Source organism: Cherax quadricarinatus, unplaced genomic scaffold, assembly GCF_038502225.1.
Source record: "Cherax quadricarinatus isolate ZL_2023a unplaced genomic scaffold, ASM3850222v1 Contig424, whole genome shotgun sequence".
Taxonomy (NCBI): Eukaryota; Metazoa; Arthropoda; class Malacostraca; order Decapoda; family Parastacidae; genus Cherax; species Cherax quadricarinatus.
Genome location: NW_027195450.1, coordinates 45321 through 66329, shown reverse-complemented (window position 1 = coordinate 66329; position 21009 = coordinate 45321). Strand labels below are relative to the sequence as shown.

General features: G+C 45.3%; 1 protein-coding gene across 1 annotated transcript in view; it reads right to left on the bottom strand.

Annotated features, from left to right (window-relative positions):
- Positions 1-1180: 1180 nt before the first annotated feature.
- Phax (phosphorylated adaptor for RNA export) overlaps positions 1181-21009 on the bottom strand; it is a 41019-nt gene continuing 21190 nt past the window's right edge. Inside the window, exons 6-9 of the mRNA XM_053794557.2 lie at positions 15828-15919; positions 7693-7873; positions 4268-4401; positions 1181-2304 (exon numbers count right to left, since the gene is read on the bottom strand). Coding sequence (XP_053650532.1) covers positions 2074-2304; positions 4268-4401; positions 7693-7873; positions 15828-15919 — 638 coding nt within the window. The 3' untranslated portion in view covers positions 1181-2073. The remainder of the gene's footprint in view (positions 2305-4267; positions 4402-7692; positions 7874-15827; positions 15920-21009) is intronic.

The window sequence follows — 21009 nt, the reverse complement described above, 5'->3', positions numbered from 1 at the left end:
CCACCTATAAGGTGCTTTTATCAATTATTTAATTTACTAAGGAAATCAAGAAGCTTAAAATTATACTCAATAAAATCTGGATAAAACATTACAGAACTTATTCACCTTATATATATATATATTGAAAAGAGAAAGAAGACCTGGGTTGGTCTTCTGTTACTACTGGGTCTCCAGCCACTAAAGAAGACCTGGGTTGGTCTTCTGTTACTACTGGGTCTCCAGCCACTAAAGAAGACTTGGGTTGGTCTTCTGTTAATACTAGGTCTCCAGCCACTAAAGAAGACCTGGGTTGGTCTTCTGTTACTACTGGGTCTCCAGCCACTAAAGAAGACCTGGGTTGGTCTTCTGTTACTACTGGGTCTCCAGCCACTAAAGAAGACTTGGGTTGGTCTTCTGTTACTACTGGGTCTCCACCCACTAAAGAAGACCTGGGTTGGTCTTCTGTTAATACTAGGTCTCCAGCCACTAAAGAAGACCTGGGTTGGTCTTCTGTTACTACTGGGTCTCCAGCCACTAAAGAAGACCTGGGTTGGTCTTCTGTTACTACTGGGTCTCCAGCCACTAAAGAAGACTTGGGTTGGTCTTCTGTTACTACTGGGTCTCCAGCCACTAAAGAAGACCTGGGTTGGTCTTCTGTTACTACTGGGTCTCCACCCACTAAAGAAGACCTGGGTTGGTCTTCTGTTACTACTGGGTCTCCAGCCACTAAAGAAGACCTGGGTTGGTCTTCTGTTACTACTGGGTCTCCACCCACTAAAGAAGACCTGGGTTGGTCTTCTGTTACTACTGGGTCTCCACCCACTAAAGAAGACCTGGGTTGGTCTTCTGTTACTACTGGGTCTCCAGCCACTGAAGAAGACCTGGGTTGGTCTTCTGTTACTACTGGGTCTCCAGCCACTAAAGAAGACCTGGGTTGGTCTTCTGTTACTACTGGGTCTCCAGCCACTAAAGAAGACCTGGGTTGGTCTTCTGTTACTACTGGGTCTCCACCCACTAAAGAAGACCTGGGTTGGTCTTCTGTTACTACTGGGTCTCCAGCCACTGAAGAAGACCTGGGTTGGTCTTCTGTTACTACTGGGTCTCCAGCCACTAAACAGGGACTCACTGCATAAGTCTTATTCACCATTAAAGACACCCAGGTGTTGTACATGTGTTTTATTCATCAATAAAGACATCCAGGTGTTGTACATGTGTTTTATTCATCAATAAAGACATCCAGATGTTGTACATGTGTTTTATTCATCAATCTGTGGATACTGGACAACAATATCATCAATCTGATGACATTAATGCTACAGTCAACTGTCTTACACTCCAAATATTTTCTACAATTGAATTTATGAAGGCCTTTCATGTGACATTGTTGGTGAACTTCTTCAGTCGCTTAAACTAAAAATCACAGTGCTCGGTGGAGTATTATAAGAGAGTTGACTGTATGTGGAGTCTTATAAGAGGGTTCACTGTACGTAGAGTGGAACAATACCATTGTTCAGTAAAATAACACTGTTCAGAAGAACACCAGCTCTCTTGAGTTCAACACTTAGGCCTAAAGGCTGACACTGTGTATTCTATGCATTTTGAATGCATTGCCTCATGTCTTGACAGTTCTAGACGTGTCTTCAGCAGGTTCTGGCTAGAGTATAGGTCTGCCTTATGTCCTGACAGTTCTAGACAGGTCTTCAACAAGTTTTGGCTAGAATACAGGTTTGCCTTGTGTCTTGACACAGGTAAACACGTTTCCAACAGGTTCTGGCTAGAATATAGGTTCAGCTCATGTATTAACAGTTCTAGAGAGGTTTTCAACAGGTTCTGGCTACAATACAGGTTTACCGTGTGTCTTGACAGGTCTAGACACGTTTTCAACAAGTTCTGGCTAGAGTACAGGTCTTTTTTATGTCTTGACAGTTCTAGACAGGTTTTCAACAAGTTTTGGCTAGAATACAGGTTTACCTCCTGTCTTGGCACAGGTAAACACATTTTCAACAGGTTCTGGCTAGAATATAGGTTCACCTCACGTCTTAATAGTCCTAAACGCATCTTCAACAGGTTGTGGCTACAACAAGACAGACGGCATCAAAAGAGCTCCATCTCCTCATTGGTGTGGATGTCAAGAAAGTCCTCGTCGTAGGCTTCTACAGTCCTGTCGTCCTCTTTGACCTCCTGCACATCAGTCCCCACATTCAGGAAGCCCCCATTGAAAGTGTCTAGGGTGCTGTCTGGCTTGCAAGCCCTGGGGTCAGCAAGAACTGGTGGCTTGGATATGGATATCAAGTCTGGCAATCCAGAGGGAGATAGCTGGTTTATCTGGAAAAAGAGAAATCAGTTAGTCTAGATTAAAATGCATTTGGAAGGACACTGCAGAAGGCCAACTGGCCCATACCAGGTTCAAATGTAAGATGAATCGGTCTGGACTAAAACGTGTTCAGGACTCGTGTAGGACCTATCAATATCACAGTGTCAAAATATTGACTTTCCCATCACCATCTTCATATTATAATTATTATAATCACGGGGGAGCGCTAAACCCATAGGATTATACAGCACATGTGGGAGGGGAGTGGAAGGTATTCAGGCTTGATCCAGGGAACTGGAGCACAGATCCAATTTCCTAGAACAAGAGTCCCTCACCAGCATCAAGGAACCTCCCTTGAGGGGACCATCTTCATAAGAATGAACACTGCAGAAGGTCTACTGGCCCATACTAGGTTCATCTTAAGAGAAATCTATCAGGTGGACCTTGACTTACAGTGAATCTAAGTCAATATAAATACATAAACGAGTAAATAAATAACTACCATAACCTAACTAAATACCAGTATTGAAGAGTAAAAAATAAATGCAAAACAATATTTATAATGTGCAAGACAGGTATACAATACCGACAATATGAAAGTTAAGACACATGTGCAACATCTGGGTATCTTTATTGTAGACGTTTCGCCATCCAGTGGCTTCATCAGTACAGATTCTTGGACATAATAGGAAGACAGTAGAACTATATACAAAAGATGAGGTAATCAGTCCCTCAGCCTTGGAGTTAGTGTTCACAGCATCGTGGTGGAGGAGAATCTGGAGAAAAGGCAAGAAGACTGGCGGTTATATAGGCGTCAGTGGATAGGGACGGGCAGCAGACGAGGGCAGTCACTGGTAGGCGTGATTCCCCAGTGAAAGTAGGTCCTTCCCAAAGAGATGGGTTAGTTGCAGAAGCCGTGAAGAAGGTCTTGTAGATGTCCTCTGAACCGCCAGTCTTCTTGCCTTTTCTCCAGATTCTCCTCCACCACGATGCTGTGAACACTAACTCCAAGGCCGAGGGACTGATTACCTCATCTTTTGTATATAGTTCTACTGTCTTCCTATTATGTCCTAGAATCTGTATTGATAAAGCCACTGGATGGCGAAACGTCTACAATAAAGATATCCAGATGTTGCACATGTGTCTTAACTTTCAATATTTATAATGTATACAAATTGTTCATATTATTGAAAGTTCACAACATGAATATTCATACATAAGGGAGTCTCGGTACTGTGAATTAAAACAGACGCCGTATGACCCTCATGACCTTCATAGGTTTGGCGTTTCTTTTGTATTAATAATAATGAATTAAAACAGGTTGAGGATGCGAGCAGTACCTGACATCACTATGTCAAAATACAGTGGACCCCCGGTTAACGATATTTTTTCACTCCAGAAGTATGTTCAGGTGCCAGTACTGACCGAATTTGTTCCCATAAGGAATATTGTGAAGTAGATTAGTCCATTTCAGACCCCCAAACATACACGTACAAACGCACTTACATAAATACACTTACATAATTGGTTGCATTCGGAGGTAATCATTATGCGGGGGTCCACTGTACATCTACACCATCTACTTAACCTGCTGTCTGAGTAAAACAAGAAGACAGCAGAGCCCCAGGATCCATGGATTTGGTGCCTGTGGTTACACTTATCCAGGGTTTACTGTGAGCCTCATCTCTACTGGTACACAAGTGTACAGATGGTCATCAATTTACTGGTACACAAGTGTACAGATGGTCATCAATTTACTGGTACACAAGTGTAAGCTGAACCATTGTCAAGTCGAAATAAGGGGACGAGGGGTCGTCGCCCCCAAGGAACAAGGGGTTGCTGCCCCCGGGCATGTTACTCACCAGGATTACTGCCCCCTGGAACAAGGGGTCACTGCCCCAGGGCATGATACTCACCAGAGGTCACTTCCCCTTTGGAACAAGGAGTCACTGGCCCCCAGGGCCCGGTACTCACCAGGGGTCCGGGGTCATCTTCGTTGTCTGACGGCCGGGGCGAGGTGACCGGGGTGGAGCCGGGGCACTTGGCCCCCCCAGGGTCATCTGACAACACACCCCCCAGCTGCAGCTCCTCCTCCCTCGCGTCCTCTCCTGTGTGACATCAATGACAACAGTCAATGTATGACATTAACATGAGTCTTCAATGTAAGACATCAACAAGGGTCATCAATGTAAGACATCAACAAGGGTCATCAATGTAAGACATCAACAAGGGTCATCAATGTAAGACATCAACAAGGGTCATCAATGTAAGACATCAACAAGGGTCATCAATGTAAGACATCAACAAGGGTCATCAATGTAAGACATCAACAAGGGTCATCAATGTAAGACATCAACAAGGGTCATCAATGTAAGACATCAACAAGGGTCATCAATGTAAGACATCAACAAGGGTCATCAATGTAAGACATCAACAAGGGTCATCAATGTAAGACATCAACAAGGGTCATCAATGTAAGACATCAACAAGGGTCATCAATGTAAGACATCAACAAGGGTCATCAATGTAAGACATCAACAAGGGTCATCAATGCAAGACATCAACAAGGGTCATCAATGTAAGACATCAACAAGGGTCATCAATGTAAGACATCAACAAGGGTCATCAATGTAAGACATCAACAAGGGTCATCAATGTAAGACATCAACAAGGGTCATCAATGTAAGACATCAACAAGGGTCATCAATGTAAGACATCAATCTAAGTATATAGTGGAACTTTATAAGTGAACTGACTGTATACAGTGGAACTTTATAAGTGACTATACAGAGGAACTTTATAAGTGACTGTAAATATTGGAACTTTATAAGTGAAAGGACTGCATATAGTGGAACTTTATAAGTGAAAGGACTGCATATAGTGGAACAAGTGAAAGGACTGCATATAGTGGAACTTTATAAGTGAAAGGACTGCATATAGTGGAACTTTATAAGTGAAAGGACTGCATATAGTGGAACTTTATAAGTGAAAGGACTGCATATAGTGGAACTTTATAAGTGAAAGGACTGCATATAGCAAGTGAGGTGTTGCCAACCTTCCAATACTTGAGTATAACAGATATGGTGATAAGACACGGCATTAGACTGGCCGTCACTCTGATTGATGTTTGTGTTGGCCCGGGCAGAGACTAACAACAGGTGTGTTGTAGGGGTGCCAGGTATGACAAGGTACCCCAGGTATGACAAGGTACCCCAGATATGACAAGGTACCCCAGGTATGACAAGGTACCCCAGATATGACAAGGTACCCCAGGTATGACAAGGTACCCCAGGTATGACAAGGTACCCCAGGTATGACAAGGTACCCCAGGTATGACAAGGTACCCCAGGTATGACAAGGTACCCCAGGTATGACAAGGAACACCAGGTATGACAAGGAACACCAGGTATGACAAGGTACCCCAGGTATGACAAGGTACCCCAGGTATGACAAGGTACCCCAGGTATGACAAGGAACACCAGGTATGACAAGGAACACCAGGTATGACAAGTTACCCCAGGTATGACAAGGTACCCCAGGTATGACAAGGTACCCCAGGTATGACAAGGAACACCAGGTATGACAAGGAACACCAGGTATGACAAGGTACCCCAGGTATGACAAGGTACCCCAGGTATGACAAGGTACCCCAGGTATGACAAGGTACCCCAGGTATGACAAGGTACCCCAGGTATGACAAGGTACCCCAGGTATGACAAGGAACACCAGGTATGACAAGGAACACCAGGTATGACAAGGTACCCCAGGTATGACAAGGAACACCAGGCATGACAAGGAACACCAGGTATGACAAGGAACACCAGGTATGACAAGGAACACCAGGTATGACAAGGAACACCAGGTATGACAAGGAACACCAGGTATGACAAGGAACACCAGGTATGACAAGGAACACCAGGTATGACAAGGAACACCAGGTATGACAAGGAACACCAGGTATGGCAAGGAACACCAGGTATGACAAGGAACACCAGGTATAACAAGGATGCCAGGTATGGCAAGGAACACCAGGTATGACAAGGAACACCAGGTATGACAAGGAACACCAGGTATGACAAGGAATGCCAGGTATGGCAAGGAATGCCAGGTATGGCAAGGAACACCAGGCATGACAAGGAACACCAGGTATGACAAGGAACAAAAGGTATGACAAGGAACACCAGGTATGACAAGGAACCCCAGGTATGACAAGGAACCCCAGGTATGACAAGGAACAAAAGGTATGACAAGGAACACCAGGTATGACAAGGAACCCCAGGTATGACAAGGAACACCAGGTATGACAAGGAACAAAAGGTATGACAAGGAACACCAGGTATGACAAGGAACCCCAGGTATGACAAGGAACACCAGGTATGACAAGGAACAAAAGGTATGACAAGGAACACCAGGTATGACAAGGAACCCCAGGTATGACAAGGAACACCAGGTATGACAAGGAACAAAAGGTATGACAAGGAACACCAGGTATGACAAGGAACCCCAGGTATGACAAGGAACACCAGGTATGACAAGAAACAAAAGGTATGACAAGGAACACCAGGTATGACAAGGAACCCCAGGTATGACAAGGAACCCCAGGTATGACAAGGAACCCCAGGTATGACAAGGAACAAAAGGTATGACAAGGAACACCAGGTATGGCAAGGAACACCAGGTATGACAGGAACCCCAGGTATGACAAGGAACCCCAGGTATGACAAGGAACACCAGGTGTGACAAGGAACCCCAGGTATGACAAGGAGCACCAGGTATGACAAGAAACACCAGATATGACAAGGAACCCCAGATATGACAAGGAACACCAGGTATAACAAGGAAGCCCAGGTATGATCCCAGGTGTAACAAGGAAGCCCAGGTATAACAAGGAACACCAGGTATAACAAGGAAGCCCAGGTATGATCCCAGGTATAACAAGGAAGCCCAGGTATGATGAGGAACACCAGGTATAACAAGGAACACCAGGTATAACAAGGAAGCCCAGGTATAACAAGGAAGCCCAGATATAACAAGGAACACCAGGTATGACAAGGAATGCCAGGTATAACAAGGAACACCAGGTATGACAAAGAAGCCCAGGTATAACAATGAACACTAGGTATAACAAGGAACACCAGGTATGACAAGGAACACCAGGTATAACAAGGAACACCAGGTATGACAAGGAAGCCCAGGTATAACAAGGAACACCAGGTATAACAAGGAACACCAGGTATAACAAGGAACACCAGGTATAACAAGGAACACCAGGTATGACAAGGAAGCCCAGGTATAACAAGGAACACCAGGTATAACAAGGAACACCAGGTATAACAAAGAAGCATGATGGATCCCCCAGACTGATGACAAGGAACCCAGGACTGGCGAGGGCCACTTACCCTGGGGCTTGGACTCATGACGCTCGCGGCGACGGTGGGCTCTCTTACGCTTGCGCCACTGCTGCGAGGAGCGTGACTCCTCCTGCGGGAAGATGCGCTGGAGCTCCGCCTTGCCAAGGCTCGGCAGTGACTTGACAAGCTGCAGGTACACTCCACCCGATGTCCGACGTCGTGACCCGTCCTGGACCAGGAGCAAGAGCCCAACACAGGGTACCAAAGGTTTAGACAATGTTCATGGTTTAATAGTTTTACAGTGAACAAATGAACAATGTATAGTGAACATGATTATAGTGAATAATAATCTGTGTTTATAATGAACAAATGAACAATGTATAGTGAACATGATTATAGTGAATAATAATCTGTGTTTATAATGAACAAATGAACAATGTATAGTGAACATGATTATAGTGAATAATAATCTGTGTTTATAATGAACAAATGAACAATATTGTGCTTATAATGAACAATATTCTGTATGTACAGTGAACAAATGAACAATATTGTGCTTATAATGAACAATATTCTGTATGTACAGTGAACAAATGAACAATTATTATTAGTTTACCTGGAGTTTACCTGGAGAGAGTTACGGGTCTGAGACCAGGCCTCGCCCGGTCTGAGACCAGGCCTCGCCCGGTCTGAGACCAGGCCTCGCCCGGTCTGAGACCAGGCCTCGCCCGGTCTGAGACCAGGCCTCGCCCGGTCTGAGACCAGGCCTCGCCCGGTCTGAGACCAGGCCTCGCCCGGTCTGAGACCAGGCCTCGCCCGGTCTGAGACCAGGCCTCGCCCGGTCTGAGACCAGACTTCGCCCGGTCTGAGACCAGACCTCGCCCGGTCTGAGACCAGGCCTCGCCCGGTCTGAGACCAGGCCTCGCCCGGTCTGAGACCAGGCCTCGCCCAGTCTGAGACCAGGCCTCGCCCGGTCTGAGACCAGGCCTCGCCCGGTCTGAGACCAGGCCTCGCCCGGTCTGAGACCAGGCCTCATAGTGATATTTGATATACAGAGTACTACTCAGCTACAAGTGAATTATTCTTCTACTGATAATAATGGTAGTAATTATAATGGTAGTAATAGTGATGGTAGTAATGGTAATAATAGTGATGGTAGTAATGGTAATAATAGTGATGGTAGTAATGGTAGTAATGGTAATAATAGTGATGGTAATAATAGTGATGGTAGTAATGGTAATAATAGTGATGGTAGTAATGGTAGTAATAGTGATGGTAGTAATGGTAGTAATAGTGATGGTAGTAATGGTAGTAATAGTGATGGTAGTAATGGTAGTAATAGTGATGGTAGTAATGGTAATAATAATGGTAGAAACAGTAATGGCAAAAATAGTAATTTAACAGTAATACAGTGGAACCCAGGAACCCAAGAACCCAGGAACCCAGGTGCATTACTTGACCAACAAGGAATTTGAGAAAAACATTTTGTAGAGAATCACAGTCAGCGTCACAGCCAGCATCACAGCCAGCGTCACAGTCAGCGTCACAGCCAGCATCACAGCCAGCATCACAGCCAGCGTCACAGCCAGCGTCACAGCCAGCGTCACAGCCAGCGTCACAGCCAGCGTCACAGCCAGCATCACAGCCAGCGTCACAGCCAGCATCACAGCCAGCGTCACAGCCAGCGTCACAGCCAGCGTCACAGCCAGCGTCACAGCCAGCGTCACAGCCAGCGTCACAGCCAGCGTCACAGCCAGCGTCACAGCCAGCGTCACAGCCAGCGTCACAGCCAGCGTCACAGCCAGCGTCACAGCCAGCATCACAGCCAGCGTCACAGCCAGCATCACAGCATCACAGCCAGCGTCACAGCCAGCATCACAGCCAGCGTTACAGCCAGCGTCACAGCCAGCATCACAGCCAGCGTCACAGCCAGCGTCACAGCCAGTGTCACAGCCAGCATCACAGCCGGCGTCACAGCCGGCGTCACAGCCGGCATCACAGCATGCATCACAGCCAGCATCTCAGCCAGCATCACGGAGTGTGTCACAGCCAGCGTCACAGCTAGCGTCACAGCCAGCATCTCAGTGTGAGTCACAGCCAGCATCACAGCCAGTGTCACAGCCAGCATCACGGAGTGTCACAGCCAGTGTTACAGCCAGCATCACAGCCGGCATCACGGCATGTGTCACAGCCAGCGTCTCAGCCAGCATCACAGCCAGCGTCACAGCCAGCATCACAGCCGGCATCACGGCATGTGTCACAGCCAGCGTCTCAGCCAGCATCACAGCCAGCATCACAGCCAGCATCACAGCCGGCATCACGGCATGTGTCACAGCCAGCGTCTCAGCCAGCATCACAGCCAGCATCACAGCCGGCATCACGGCATGTGTCACAGCCAGCGTCACAGCCAGCATCACAGCCAGCGTCACAGCCAGCGTCACAGCCAGTGTCACAGCCAGCATCACAGCCGGCGTCACAGCCGGCGTCACAGCCGGCGTCACAGCATGCATCACAGCCAGCGTCTCAGCCAGCATCACGGAGTGTGTCACAGCCAGCGTCACAGCTAGCGTCACAGCCAGCATCTCAGCCAGCATCACAGTGTGAGTCACAGCCAGCATCACAGCCAGTGTCACAGCCAGCATCACGGAGTGTGTCACAGCCAGCGTCTCAGCCAGCATCACAGTGTGAGTCACAGCCAGCGTCACAGTCAGTGTCACAGCCAGCATCACAGCCAGCGTCACAGCCAGCATCACAGCCAGCGTCACGGCATGCGTCACAGCCAGCATCTCAGCCAGCATCACAGTGTGAGTCACAGCCAGCCTCACAGTCAGCGTCACAGCCAGTGTCACAGCCAGCGTCACAGTCAGCGTCACAGCCAGCGTCACAGCCAGCATCACAGCCAGCGTCACGGCATGCGTCACAGCCAGCGTCACAGTCAGCGTCACAGCCAGTATCACAGCCAGCGTCACAGCCAGCCTCACGGAGTGTGTCACAGCCAGTGTTACAGCCAGCATCACAGCTGGCGTCACAGCCAGCATCACAGCGTGCATCACAGCCAGCATCACAGCCAGCGTCACAGCCAGCGTCACAGCCAGCATCACAGCCAGCATCACAGTGTGAGTCACAGCCAGCGTCATAGCCAGCACCACAGCCAGTAACACAGCCAGCGTCAGAGTAAGCATCACGGAGTGCATCACAACCAGTGTCACAGCCAGCATCACAGCCAGCATCACAGCCAGCGTCACAGCCAACATCACAGCATGCATCACAGCCAGCGTCACAGCCAGCATCACGGAGTGTGTCACAGCCAGCATCACAGCCAGCATCACAGCCGGCGTCACAGCCAGCATCACAGCGTGCATCACAGCCAGCGTCACAGCCAGTGTCACAGCCAGTATCACAGCATCACAGCCAGCACCATAGCCAGTCACAGCCAGCACAACAGCCAGCATCACAGCCAGCATCACAACCAGTGCCACAGCCAGTGCCACAGCCAGCACCACAGCCATTGTCACAGCCAGCATCACAGTCAGCGTCACAGCCAGCGTCACAGCCAGTCACAGCTAGGCACAGCCAGTGCCACTGCCAGCGTCACAGCCAGCGCCACAGCCAGTGTCACAGCCAGCACCACAGCAAGCATCACAGCAAGCATCACAGCCAGTCGCAGCCAGTCACAGCCAGTGCCACATCCAATGCCACAGCCAGCGCCACAGCCAGCGTCACAGCCAGCATCACAGTCAGCGTCACAGCCAGCGTCACAGCCAGTCACAGCTAGGCACAGCCAGTGACACTGCCAGCGTCACAGCCAGCGCCACAGCCAGCGTCACAGCCAGCACCACAGCAAGCATCACAGCAAGCATCACAGCCAGTCGCAACCAGTCACAGCCAGTGCCACATCCAATGCCACAGCCAGCGCCACAGCCAGCGTCACAGCCAGCGTCACAGCCAGTCACGGCCAGCGCCACGGCCAGCATCACGGAGAGCATCATAGAGAGCGTCACAGCCAGCGTCACAGCCAGCGTCAAAGCCAGTGTCACAGCATGCGCCACAGGAAGTGTCACAGCAAGCGACAACACAAGCATCACAGCGAGCGCCAACACGAGCGTCACAACAAGTGACAACAATGGATTAATTGTATCTACATTAATTCTTATGGGAAATATTATTTCGGTTTTCAGCCATTTTGGTTTTAGGCCGAGCTTCTGGAACGGATTACGGCCAATAACCGAGGGTCCACTGTATGTTACTGGATAAGATTCATATGATTAAGTATAAGCATTGTACAGAAACATTTACAAGTCGTAAGTCGAGTGTTTTCTGTATTAAGTGTATGTTTATGTATTACACTACAAGAGAGAGAAGAACATTGTATCATACACTAAGTTTTTATAAGAATTTGTCTGTATTAAGACTCATAAATTTAATCTAGCTGGATAATTGTCTGTTAATTATAATCCCAAAATTAAAATGTCATCTGAGTCCAAGGACAGCTAGACCAGAGACTGAGTCAACGTCTTGGTACAGAAAGTGACCACAACACCTCTAGACATGAGTGAACGATGGTGGTAATGAAGTAGGTGGTAGTGGCAGTGGTAACGGTGGTAAGGTGAATAGGTAATTGGTGGTAGTGGTAGGTAGGTGGTGAGTGCAGTGAACTAGGTAGGTAATGTAATAAGTGATGATGGTGGTAGGTAGGTAGGTGGTGGCGGTGGTGGTAGTGCTGGTGGTAATGGTAGGTGGTAGGCGGCGGTGGTGGACAGATGGTAGTAGTTAGGTAATTGGTGGTGATGGTAGTGGCGGTAGCCCAATTGGTGAACGGTGTAGGTAATTGGTGGTAGGTGGCAGGTAATGGCGGTAGGTAGGTGAATAGTGATGGTGGTAGTGGTAGTTAAGTTGGCAGGTGGTAGTATGAGTGATGGTAGGTGGATGGATAATTAGGTGCACTAGTTAATTAGGTAGGTGAATAGGCTGAGTAAACGGTTGGCGAGTAATTAGAGTAGGTAATAGGTGGTGGTAGGTAGTACTAATGGTGGAGTGGATAATAGTGGGTATGGTTAGGTAGGTGGTAGGGAATGGTGAGTGAATGGTGGTGGATGTTAGGTAGGTAGGTAGGTGAATGGTAGGTGAATGGTAGGTAGGTGAATAGGTAGGTAGGTGGTTAGGCAGTGTAGGTAGGTAATGATGGTAGGTGGATGCAATGGTGGTAGTGGTGGTGGTAAGTAGGTGTGAGTAATAGTAGTAATGGCGGTTAGGTAATGAGTAGGTGGTAGGTAGGTGTGGTTAGGCAATGGTAATGTGGTAGGTAGGTGTGGTGCTAGGTGTTGAATGGTGCTAGGTGGTGAATGGTGCTGGTTGGTTGGATAGGTGGATGGTGGTATGGTGCTGGTGGTGGTGGTAATTGAGTTATTAGTGGTAATTGGTGTTGTGGTGGTGGTGAGTGACAGGTGGCAGATGATAGGTGGGTGGTGATTGAGTGTGGGTGTCCAGGTGTCCAGGTGGTGGTAATTGTGGCTGGTGGTCGGTAATTGGTGGTGGTGGTGGTGGTGGTGGTGTTGGTGGGATGGTAGGTGATGGAGTGGTGTTAGGTGGTAGTGGTGGTGGTGGTAGGTGGTATTGGTGGTGATTAAGTTGCAGTGGATGGTGGCCAGTTGGTGGTGGTAGGTGATGATGGTGGATAGTAGTAGCAATGGTGGTGTGGTGGTGGTAGTTAAGTAGATAGTAGGTAATTAGTAATTGGTGTAGTGATAAGTGGTGGTGAGTAGTGGTAGGTGGTAGGTAAGTTAGTGGTAGGTAGGTAGGTAATTGAAGTGGTAGTAATGGTAGTAGGTGTAGTAGTAATAGGTGAATAAGGTAGGTGAATGGTTGAATGGTAGGTGAATGGTGAATAGGTAGGTAGGTGAATGGTAAGTAAGTGTAGGTGGTAGGTGGTAGGTAGGTGGTAGGTTAGTAATTGTAATGGTGAAGTGAATGAGGTGGTAGTAATGGTGAAGTAGGTAGGTAGAAGTGGTTGTGTAGGTGAGTGTAGGTAGGTAGGTGAATGAGTGAATGGTAGGTAGGTGCTTGTGATAGGTGGTGGTGATGGTGGTGTGGTGACAGTGGTTGGTGATGAAGTGGATAGGTGATAGGTAGGTGTGGTGGTGAGTGGTGGTGGTGTTGGTGGTGGTATTAGTGGATAGGTGGTGATGTATTAGGCGGTGGTGGTAGTTGGTGGTGGATAGTGGATAAGGTGGTGATAAGTGGTAGGTGAATAGTGTGGTGGTGGGGTGGAGTGGTGGTGGTGGTGGTGATGTGGATGGTGGTGGTGAGTGGTGGTGATGGTGGTATTAGGTATTAGGTGGTGGATGAATTGGTATTAGGTGGTATTAGGTAGTGGTGGTGGTATTGGTAGGTGATTAGGTGGTGTGGTGGTGGTTAGGTGGTTAGGTGATGGTGGTGGTTAGTAGTAGGTGGTGGTGGAAATGGAGTGGATGAGTGGATAGGTGGTGTGGTGGTAGGTGGTGTGGTAGTTGATGGTGGTAGGTGGTAGGTGGTGGTGGTGGTGATGGTAGTTGTGGTGGCGGTGTGGAGTAAGTGGTGGTGGTAGTTAAGTGAGTAGGTAAGTGAGTGAATGGTAGGTAGGTGGTAGCCAATGTAGTGGTATAGGTGGTAGGTGGTAATGGTAGTAGGTAATGGAAATTGGATAGGTAAAGTAGGTGGTGTTAATTAGGTAGGTGGTAGTAGGTGGTAGTGAGTAGGTAGGTAGGTAGGTGGTGGTAGGTGTGGTAGGTGAATAGGTGGTTGGTAGGTAGGTGGTAGTAATAGGTGGTGGTAGGTGTAGTGAATGAGGTGGTAGGTGTGGTAATTAGGTAGGTGAGTGGTGGTAGGTGTAGGTAGTAGTGAATAGGTAGGTGTGGTGTGAAGTGGTGGTAGTAGGCAGGTGGTAGGTAATAAGTAGGTGGTGGTCGGCCTTCAAGTGAGTAATTAGTGGTTAGTGGTGGTGGTGTGAATAGGTAGGTATAGGTAGTAGGTAGGTAATAGGTAAGGTAGTAATTAGGTAGGTAGGTGAAGTAGGTAGGTAAATGAGTAGGTAGTAGTAGTAGTAATAGTAGTAGTAGCAGTAGTAGTAATAATAGTAATAGTAGTAGTAATAGTAATAGTGTCGTAGGGGTTCTTAAAAGGAGATATCGAGGGTTGAAGATAGACACACTTGTTGGATGGTAACACTATATTGTCAGACTGTGGTAATGGGAGATGTAGGCCAGCCTTGCCTTGTTCTGGCCTGGATGTCTATGTGCCGACTGAGGCCGAGGTAGCTCGCCTCACACTCAAGCTGTACCCCGTGACGTCACCTTGCCGTGTTCTGGCCTGGATGTCTACGTGCTGAATGAGGCCGAGGTAGCTCGCCTCACACTCAAGCTGTACCCCGTGACGTCATACGGTCACTCGGCCTAGGGATCTTCTATGTAAACACATGGATGGTACTATATGCTATACAACACATATAACGGGATCAGCAACTATGCTGACAATAGTAGTAGTAATAGTAGTAGTAGTAATAGTAGTAGTAGTATAGTAGTAGTAGTAATAGCAATGGTAGTAGTAATAGTAGTAATAGCAATGGTAGTAGTAATAGTAGTAGTAGTAATAGCAATGGTAGTAGTAATAGTAGTAGGCTGAGTGTGTGCAATGGTGAAGTGAGTAATAGTAGGTAGTAGGTAATAGCCCAATGGTAGGTAGGTGGTAGTAGGTAGGTAGGTGGTGTGTAAGTGGTGGTGGTAATTAGTCAGTTCGTGGCTTGTATTGGTGTTAGTGGTAGTGAGGTGGTGGTGGCCTAGATCCAGGGTGGTGTGGTGGTGGTTAGGTGGTGTGTGATGGTGGTGAGTGATGGTGGTGGTAAGTGTGATTGGTGGTGGTGGTGGTGAAGTGAGTGTGTGATGGTGGTAGGTATTAGGTGGTGGTGAGTAGTAATGTGATGGTGAGGTAGGTGATTAGTGGATGATAGTAGGTGGTTGGTAGGTAGGTAGTAGTAATAGTAGTAGTAATAGCAATGGTAGTAGTAATAGTAGTAGTAGTAATAGCAATGGTAGTAGTAATAGTAGTAGTAGTAGTAATAGCAATGGTAGTAGTAATAGTAGTAGTAGTAATAGCAATGGTAGTAGTAACAGAAGCAGAATCTTAGTAATAGTACAAGATAGTCTACTCACCAGTACCAGTAGTCCACCATTTCGTTCGAGTTCCTGTGTCTCCTTGTACAGCTCCTGGGCCCTGTCTCGACCCACCACACTGACCACTCTTACTGTAATTATTATTATAAGAACATAATTTACATTTACACAGGCTTATGTAAATCAATATTTACACAGGCTTTGTAAATCAATATTTACACAGGCTTTGTAAATCAATATTTACACAGGCTTTGTAAATCAATATTTACACAGGCTTTGTAAATCAATATTTACACAGGCTTTGTAAATCAATATTTACACAGGCTTTGTAAATCAATATTTACACAGGCTTTGTAAATCAATATTTACACAGGCTTTGTAAATCAATATTTACACAGGCTTTGTAAATCAATATTTACACAGGCTTTGTAAATCAATATTTACACAGGCTTATGTAAATCAATATTTACACAGGCTTATGTAAATCAATATTTACACAGGCTTTGTAAATCAATATTTACACAGGCTTTGTAAATCAATATTTACACAGGCTTTGTAAATCAATATTTACACAGGCTTTGTAAATCAATATTTACACAGGCTTTGTAAATCAATATTTACACAGGCTTTGTAAATCAATATTTACACAGGCTTTGTAAATCAATATTTACACAGGCTTATGTAAATCAATATTTACACAGGCTTATGTAAATCAATATTTACACAGGCTTTGTAAATCAATATTTACACAGAACCCAGACCACTAATGCCAGTAATATTACAGATCTTAACTACAATATTATATCACTAAGTAAATACTATGATGACCTCCTGGCACTCCTATGATGACCTCCTGGCACTCCTATGATGACCTGGCACTCCTATGACCTGGCACTCCTATGATGACCTCCTGGCACTCCTATGACCTCCTGGCACTCCTATGATGACATGGCACTCCTATGATGACCTCCTGGCACTCCTATGATGACCTCCTGGCACTTATTGATTCATTAAAAGCAACCTTCTGCGGTATTATTGTCAGTGTGACCTGGCTTAAACAGGACACAAGATATCTACCCACTACCAGGACACAAGATATCTACCCACTACCAGGACACAAGATATCTACCCACTACCAGGACACAAGATATCTACCCACTACCAGGACACAAGATATCTACCCACTACCAGGACACAAGATATCTACCCACTACCAGGACACAAGATATCTACCCACTACCAGGACACAAGATATCTACCCACTACCAGGACACAAGATATCTACCCACTACCAAGACACAAGATATCTACCCACTACCAGGACACAAGATATCTACCCACTACCAGGACACAAGATATCTATCATGTGGGAGTTCGAACACGTGGATAGGGTAAAGTAATACTCACGTAGGCTGGTAGTACGTAAAATTACGGATAATGTGGGGAGCGCCCAAACAGCCGGCCTGCCACCTTGCTCACTCTCGTATAACTGACTGGCCGCCCACAGTACCCATATGTGAGGGGGTCTTTGAATACTGCTGTGGTCAGCACAATATGAATACAGACAGTGACTCAGGCAGAGACGGTTGGTAGCGAGTCATCTACTGATACACTGGTTACTGGTAACTGGTTACTACTACTGAGATATCTACCCACTACCAGGACACAAGATATCTACCCACTACCAGGACACAAGATATCTACCCACTACCAGGACACAAGATATCTACCCACTACCAGGACACAAGATATCTACCCACTACCAGGACACACACTGAGGCAGGTATTGCCATCTATTACTCTAATGAACTATCAGGTTGTAACATCAATTGTTATACTGATGATAATGGAGAATATATTTTTGCTAATTTTGCTATAAAAAAAAACCTTAAGACTCCTATAACAATTGGTGCCATATACCAGATGCCTCATACTAATACAGTGGACCCCCGGTTAACGATATTTTTTCACTCCAGAAGTATGTTCAGGTGCCAGTACTGACCGAATTTGTTCCCATAAGGAATATTGTGAAGTAGATTAGTCCATTTCAGACCCCCAAACATACACGTACAAACTCACTTACATAAATACACTTACATAATTGGTCGCATTTGGAGGTAATCGTTATGCGGGGGTCCACTGTATAGTGCTACCTCCAGTTATGAACTTAATTCATTCCAGAAGGCTGTTAGTGCTGTTGCTGAATGAATTTGTTCCCATAAGGAATAATGAAATTAGATTAGTCCATTTCAGACCCCCAGAAATACTTACAAAAGCACTTATAAAAATGAACTTACAAAAGCACTTACAAAAATACACTTGTGAGGTGTTCGTAACTCAAGGTACCATTATATCTCAAACTTTAGTGATAAATTAAAAACACTAATAACAATCAAATGAACAAGACGACCAGCCAGACACTAACTTCATTAACACTACTCATACCAGCTATAACAAGACTGAGACAAGTGCGACTATAATTAACCACACATGGACCAATATACTCGACCCCATTAAAGCGGAGATAATCACAGACAACATTACTGACCACTACTCCACCTTCCTCTTAACAAACATTAGTAAACAACCAATGGAATATAACAAGGTGTCTTTTAGACTCCATGATGAGGCATCAGTAACTTCACAACAGAGCTAAATACAGTTGACTGGACTACACAATTCACCAATGTCAATGGTATCGATGACTGGATAGACATACAGTGGAACCTCAAAAATCGAACTGCTCCCAACACAACCAATTATGTAAGTGTATTTTTATAAGTGCTTTTATAAGTGTATTTTTGGGGGTCTGAAATGGACTAATCTAATTTATATTATTCCTGATGGGAATAAATTCATTCGGTAAAGGCACTCGAACAGCCTTCTGGACCGAAAAAAGTTCGATATTTGAGGTTCCACTGCATTTCTTAACAAATTACTTAGACTACCTAACAAACATTGTCCCGTTAAAATGAAGCAGATTATGAATAAACGGCTAGGTTGCCCATGGCTAACTAACAGCATACTAAAATCCATTGATAAGAAACATCAACATGAAAAACAATATAGAGAGAGCTTAATAAACAAAGATATTATTAAACACTAGACATCAATCCTCACCAAACTAATAACAAAGGCTAAGCAACTGTACTACTCTAATAGTTACTGAAACAAAGAGGAGATATAAAAAAGACCTGGAAGACACTTTCTCAGATTCTGGGTATCACACATTTGACAAAACTAGTGATATTGTCCTAACTAAACCAAATGAACCACAACTGCAGCCTATTGACACAGTTAACAAGATAAATGAATTCTTCTCAACCATAGGATCTAATCTTGCCAGTAAAATCCCAGGTACCAACGCCCAAGCAAGTGATTACTTAGATGGGAATTTCCCAACCTCCTCCTATCTTGCACCTACCGTGCCCACACAAGTCACCACCATTATCAAGTCACTTAAAAGTAAATCAGGAAATTTATTATTATACAAAAGAGCGGCTCGTGTTCTCTCACCCGCCATTACATTATTGTTCAACAAATCACTAAAAACCAATACTTTCCCGGCACTACCCAGCAAGTGTCACACCAGCACAATAAATAACCATAGGCCAATATCTAACTTACATAAGAACATAAGAAAAAAGGAACACTGCAACAGGCCTACTGACCCATGCGGAGCAGGTCCATGTCCCTCCCCCCGCGGATTAGACCAATGACCCACCCAGTCTGGTCATCCCCACTCAAGGAAGGAGCACTATACCAGACCCAGCAGCACAAGCTAGTCAGGTCCAACTCACACCCACCCACACCCACTCATGTATTTCTTCTTTCTTTCAACACACTGGCCATATCCCACCGAGGCAGGGTGGCCCAAAAGAAAAAACCAAAGTTTCTCCTTTCAAATTTAGTAATATATACAGGAGAAGGGGTTACTAGACCCTTGCTCCCGGCATTTTAGTCGCCTCTTACAACACGCATGGCTTACGGAGGAAGAATTCTGTTCCACTTCCCCATGGAGAACTCATGTATTTATCCAACCTATTTTTAAAACTACACAAGGTTTTAGCCTCTATAACTGTACTCGGGAGCTTGTTCCACTCATCCACAACTCTATTACCAAACCAGTACTTTCCTATATCTAAAATATTTGAGAGAGTCATACACAAGAGATTATATTCCTTCATAACATCACAAAGCATCCTCAACCACTGCCAGTTTGGCTTCAGCAGAAACAGAAGCATAAACAATGCAATTGTAAAAATGCCGAACCTACTTTACACAGCACTGGAAAAAATTAATATCTTCTAGGACTCTTTATCACCCTAAGGAAAGTTTTTGATACAGTAGACCACAGCATCCTACTCCACAAACTAGACCATTATGGTATAAGAGTCCACACACTTACATATATCAAAGCCTACCTTACTAACAGACATTAACCCTTGGACTGTTTTGGTCGTATATATACATCTTACAAGCCACCGCTTTTGACGTATATATACTCATAAATTCTAGCGGCTTCAAATCCAGCAGGAGAAAGTTGGTAGGCCCACATGTGAGAGAATGGGTCTGTGTGGTCAGTGTGCGCCATATAAAAAAAATTCTGCAGCACGCAGTGCATAATGAGAAAAAAAACTCCTACCGTTTTTTTTTAATTAAAATGCCGACTTTGTGGTCTATTTTCGTATAGTATTTATGGTTGTATTCTCGTTTTCTTGGTCTCATTTGATAGAATGGAAAACATATGATAGAAATAGAGGCGATTTTGATTGGTTGTATTATGAAAAGAACATGGAAATAGAGCTCAAAGTAGGGGAAATGTTTGATTTTTGCCAATGTTCAAAAGTAAACAAATGATGTCATTGTCCAATAAATGTCCAACTAGCCATTCTAATATACAGTCATGAATGGGTTGATGTTATTTATACAATTATTACAATATTGCAGTAGTCAGCATAACAGTAAATCTTCTATTTTTTGTGTGAATAAAAATTCAAAATAGAAAGCAAGAGTAATATCAGAGGGGCCTGGAGACATGACTGATGAACAAAGAAAATGTTATTTTAGAGCCAGGAATGTCTGCATTGTTCATTCTGGACCTTATTTTGAAATTGTCTTATTTTTTAATTTTCATGAAATTGGCCAAATTGCAAATTTCTGACCATATTATTGGGTAGTTGAAATCAGTAAATGGGCAGTTTCTTGTACTCAGTCGATA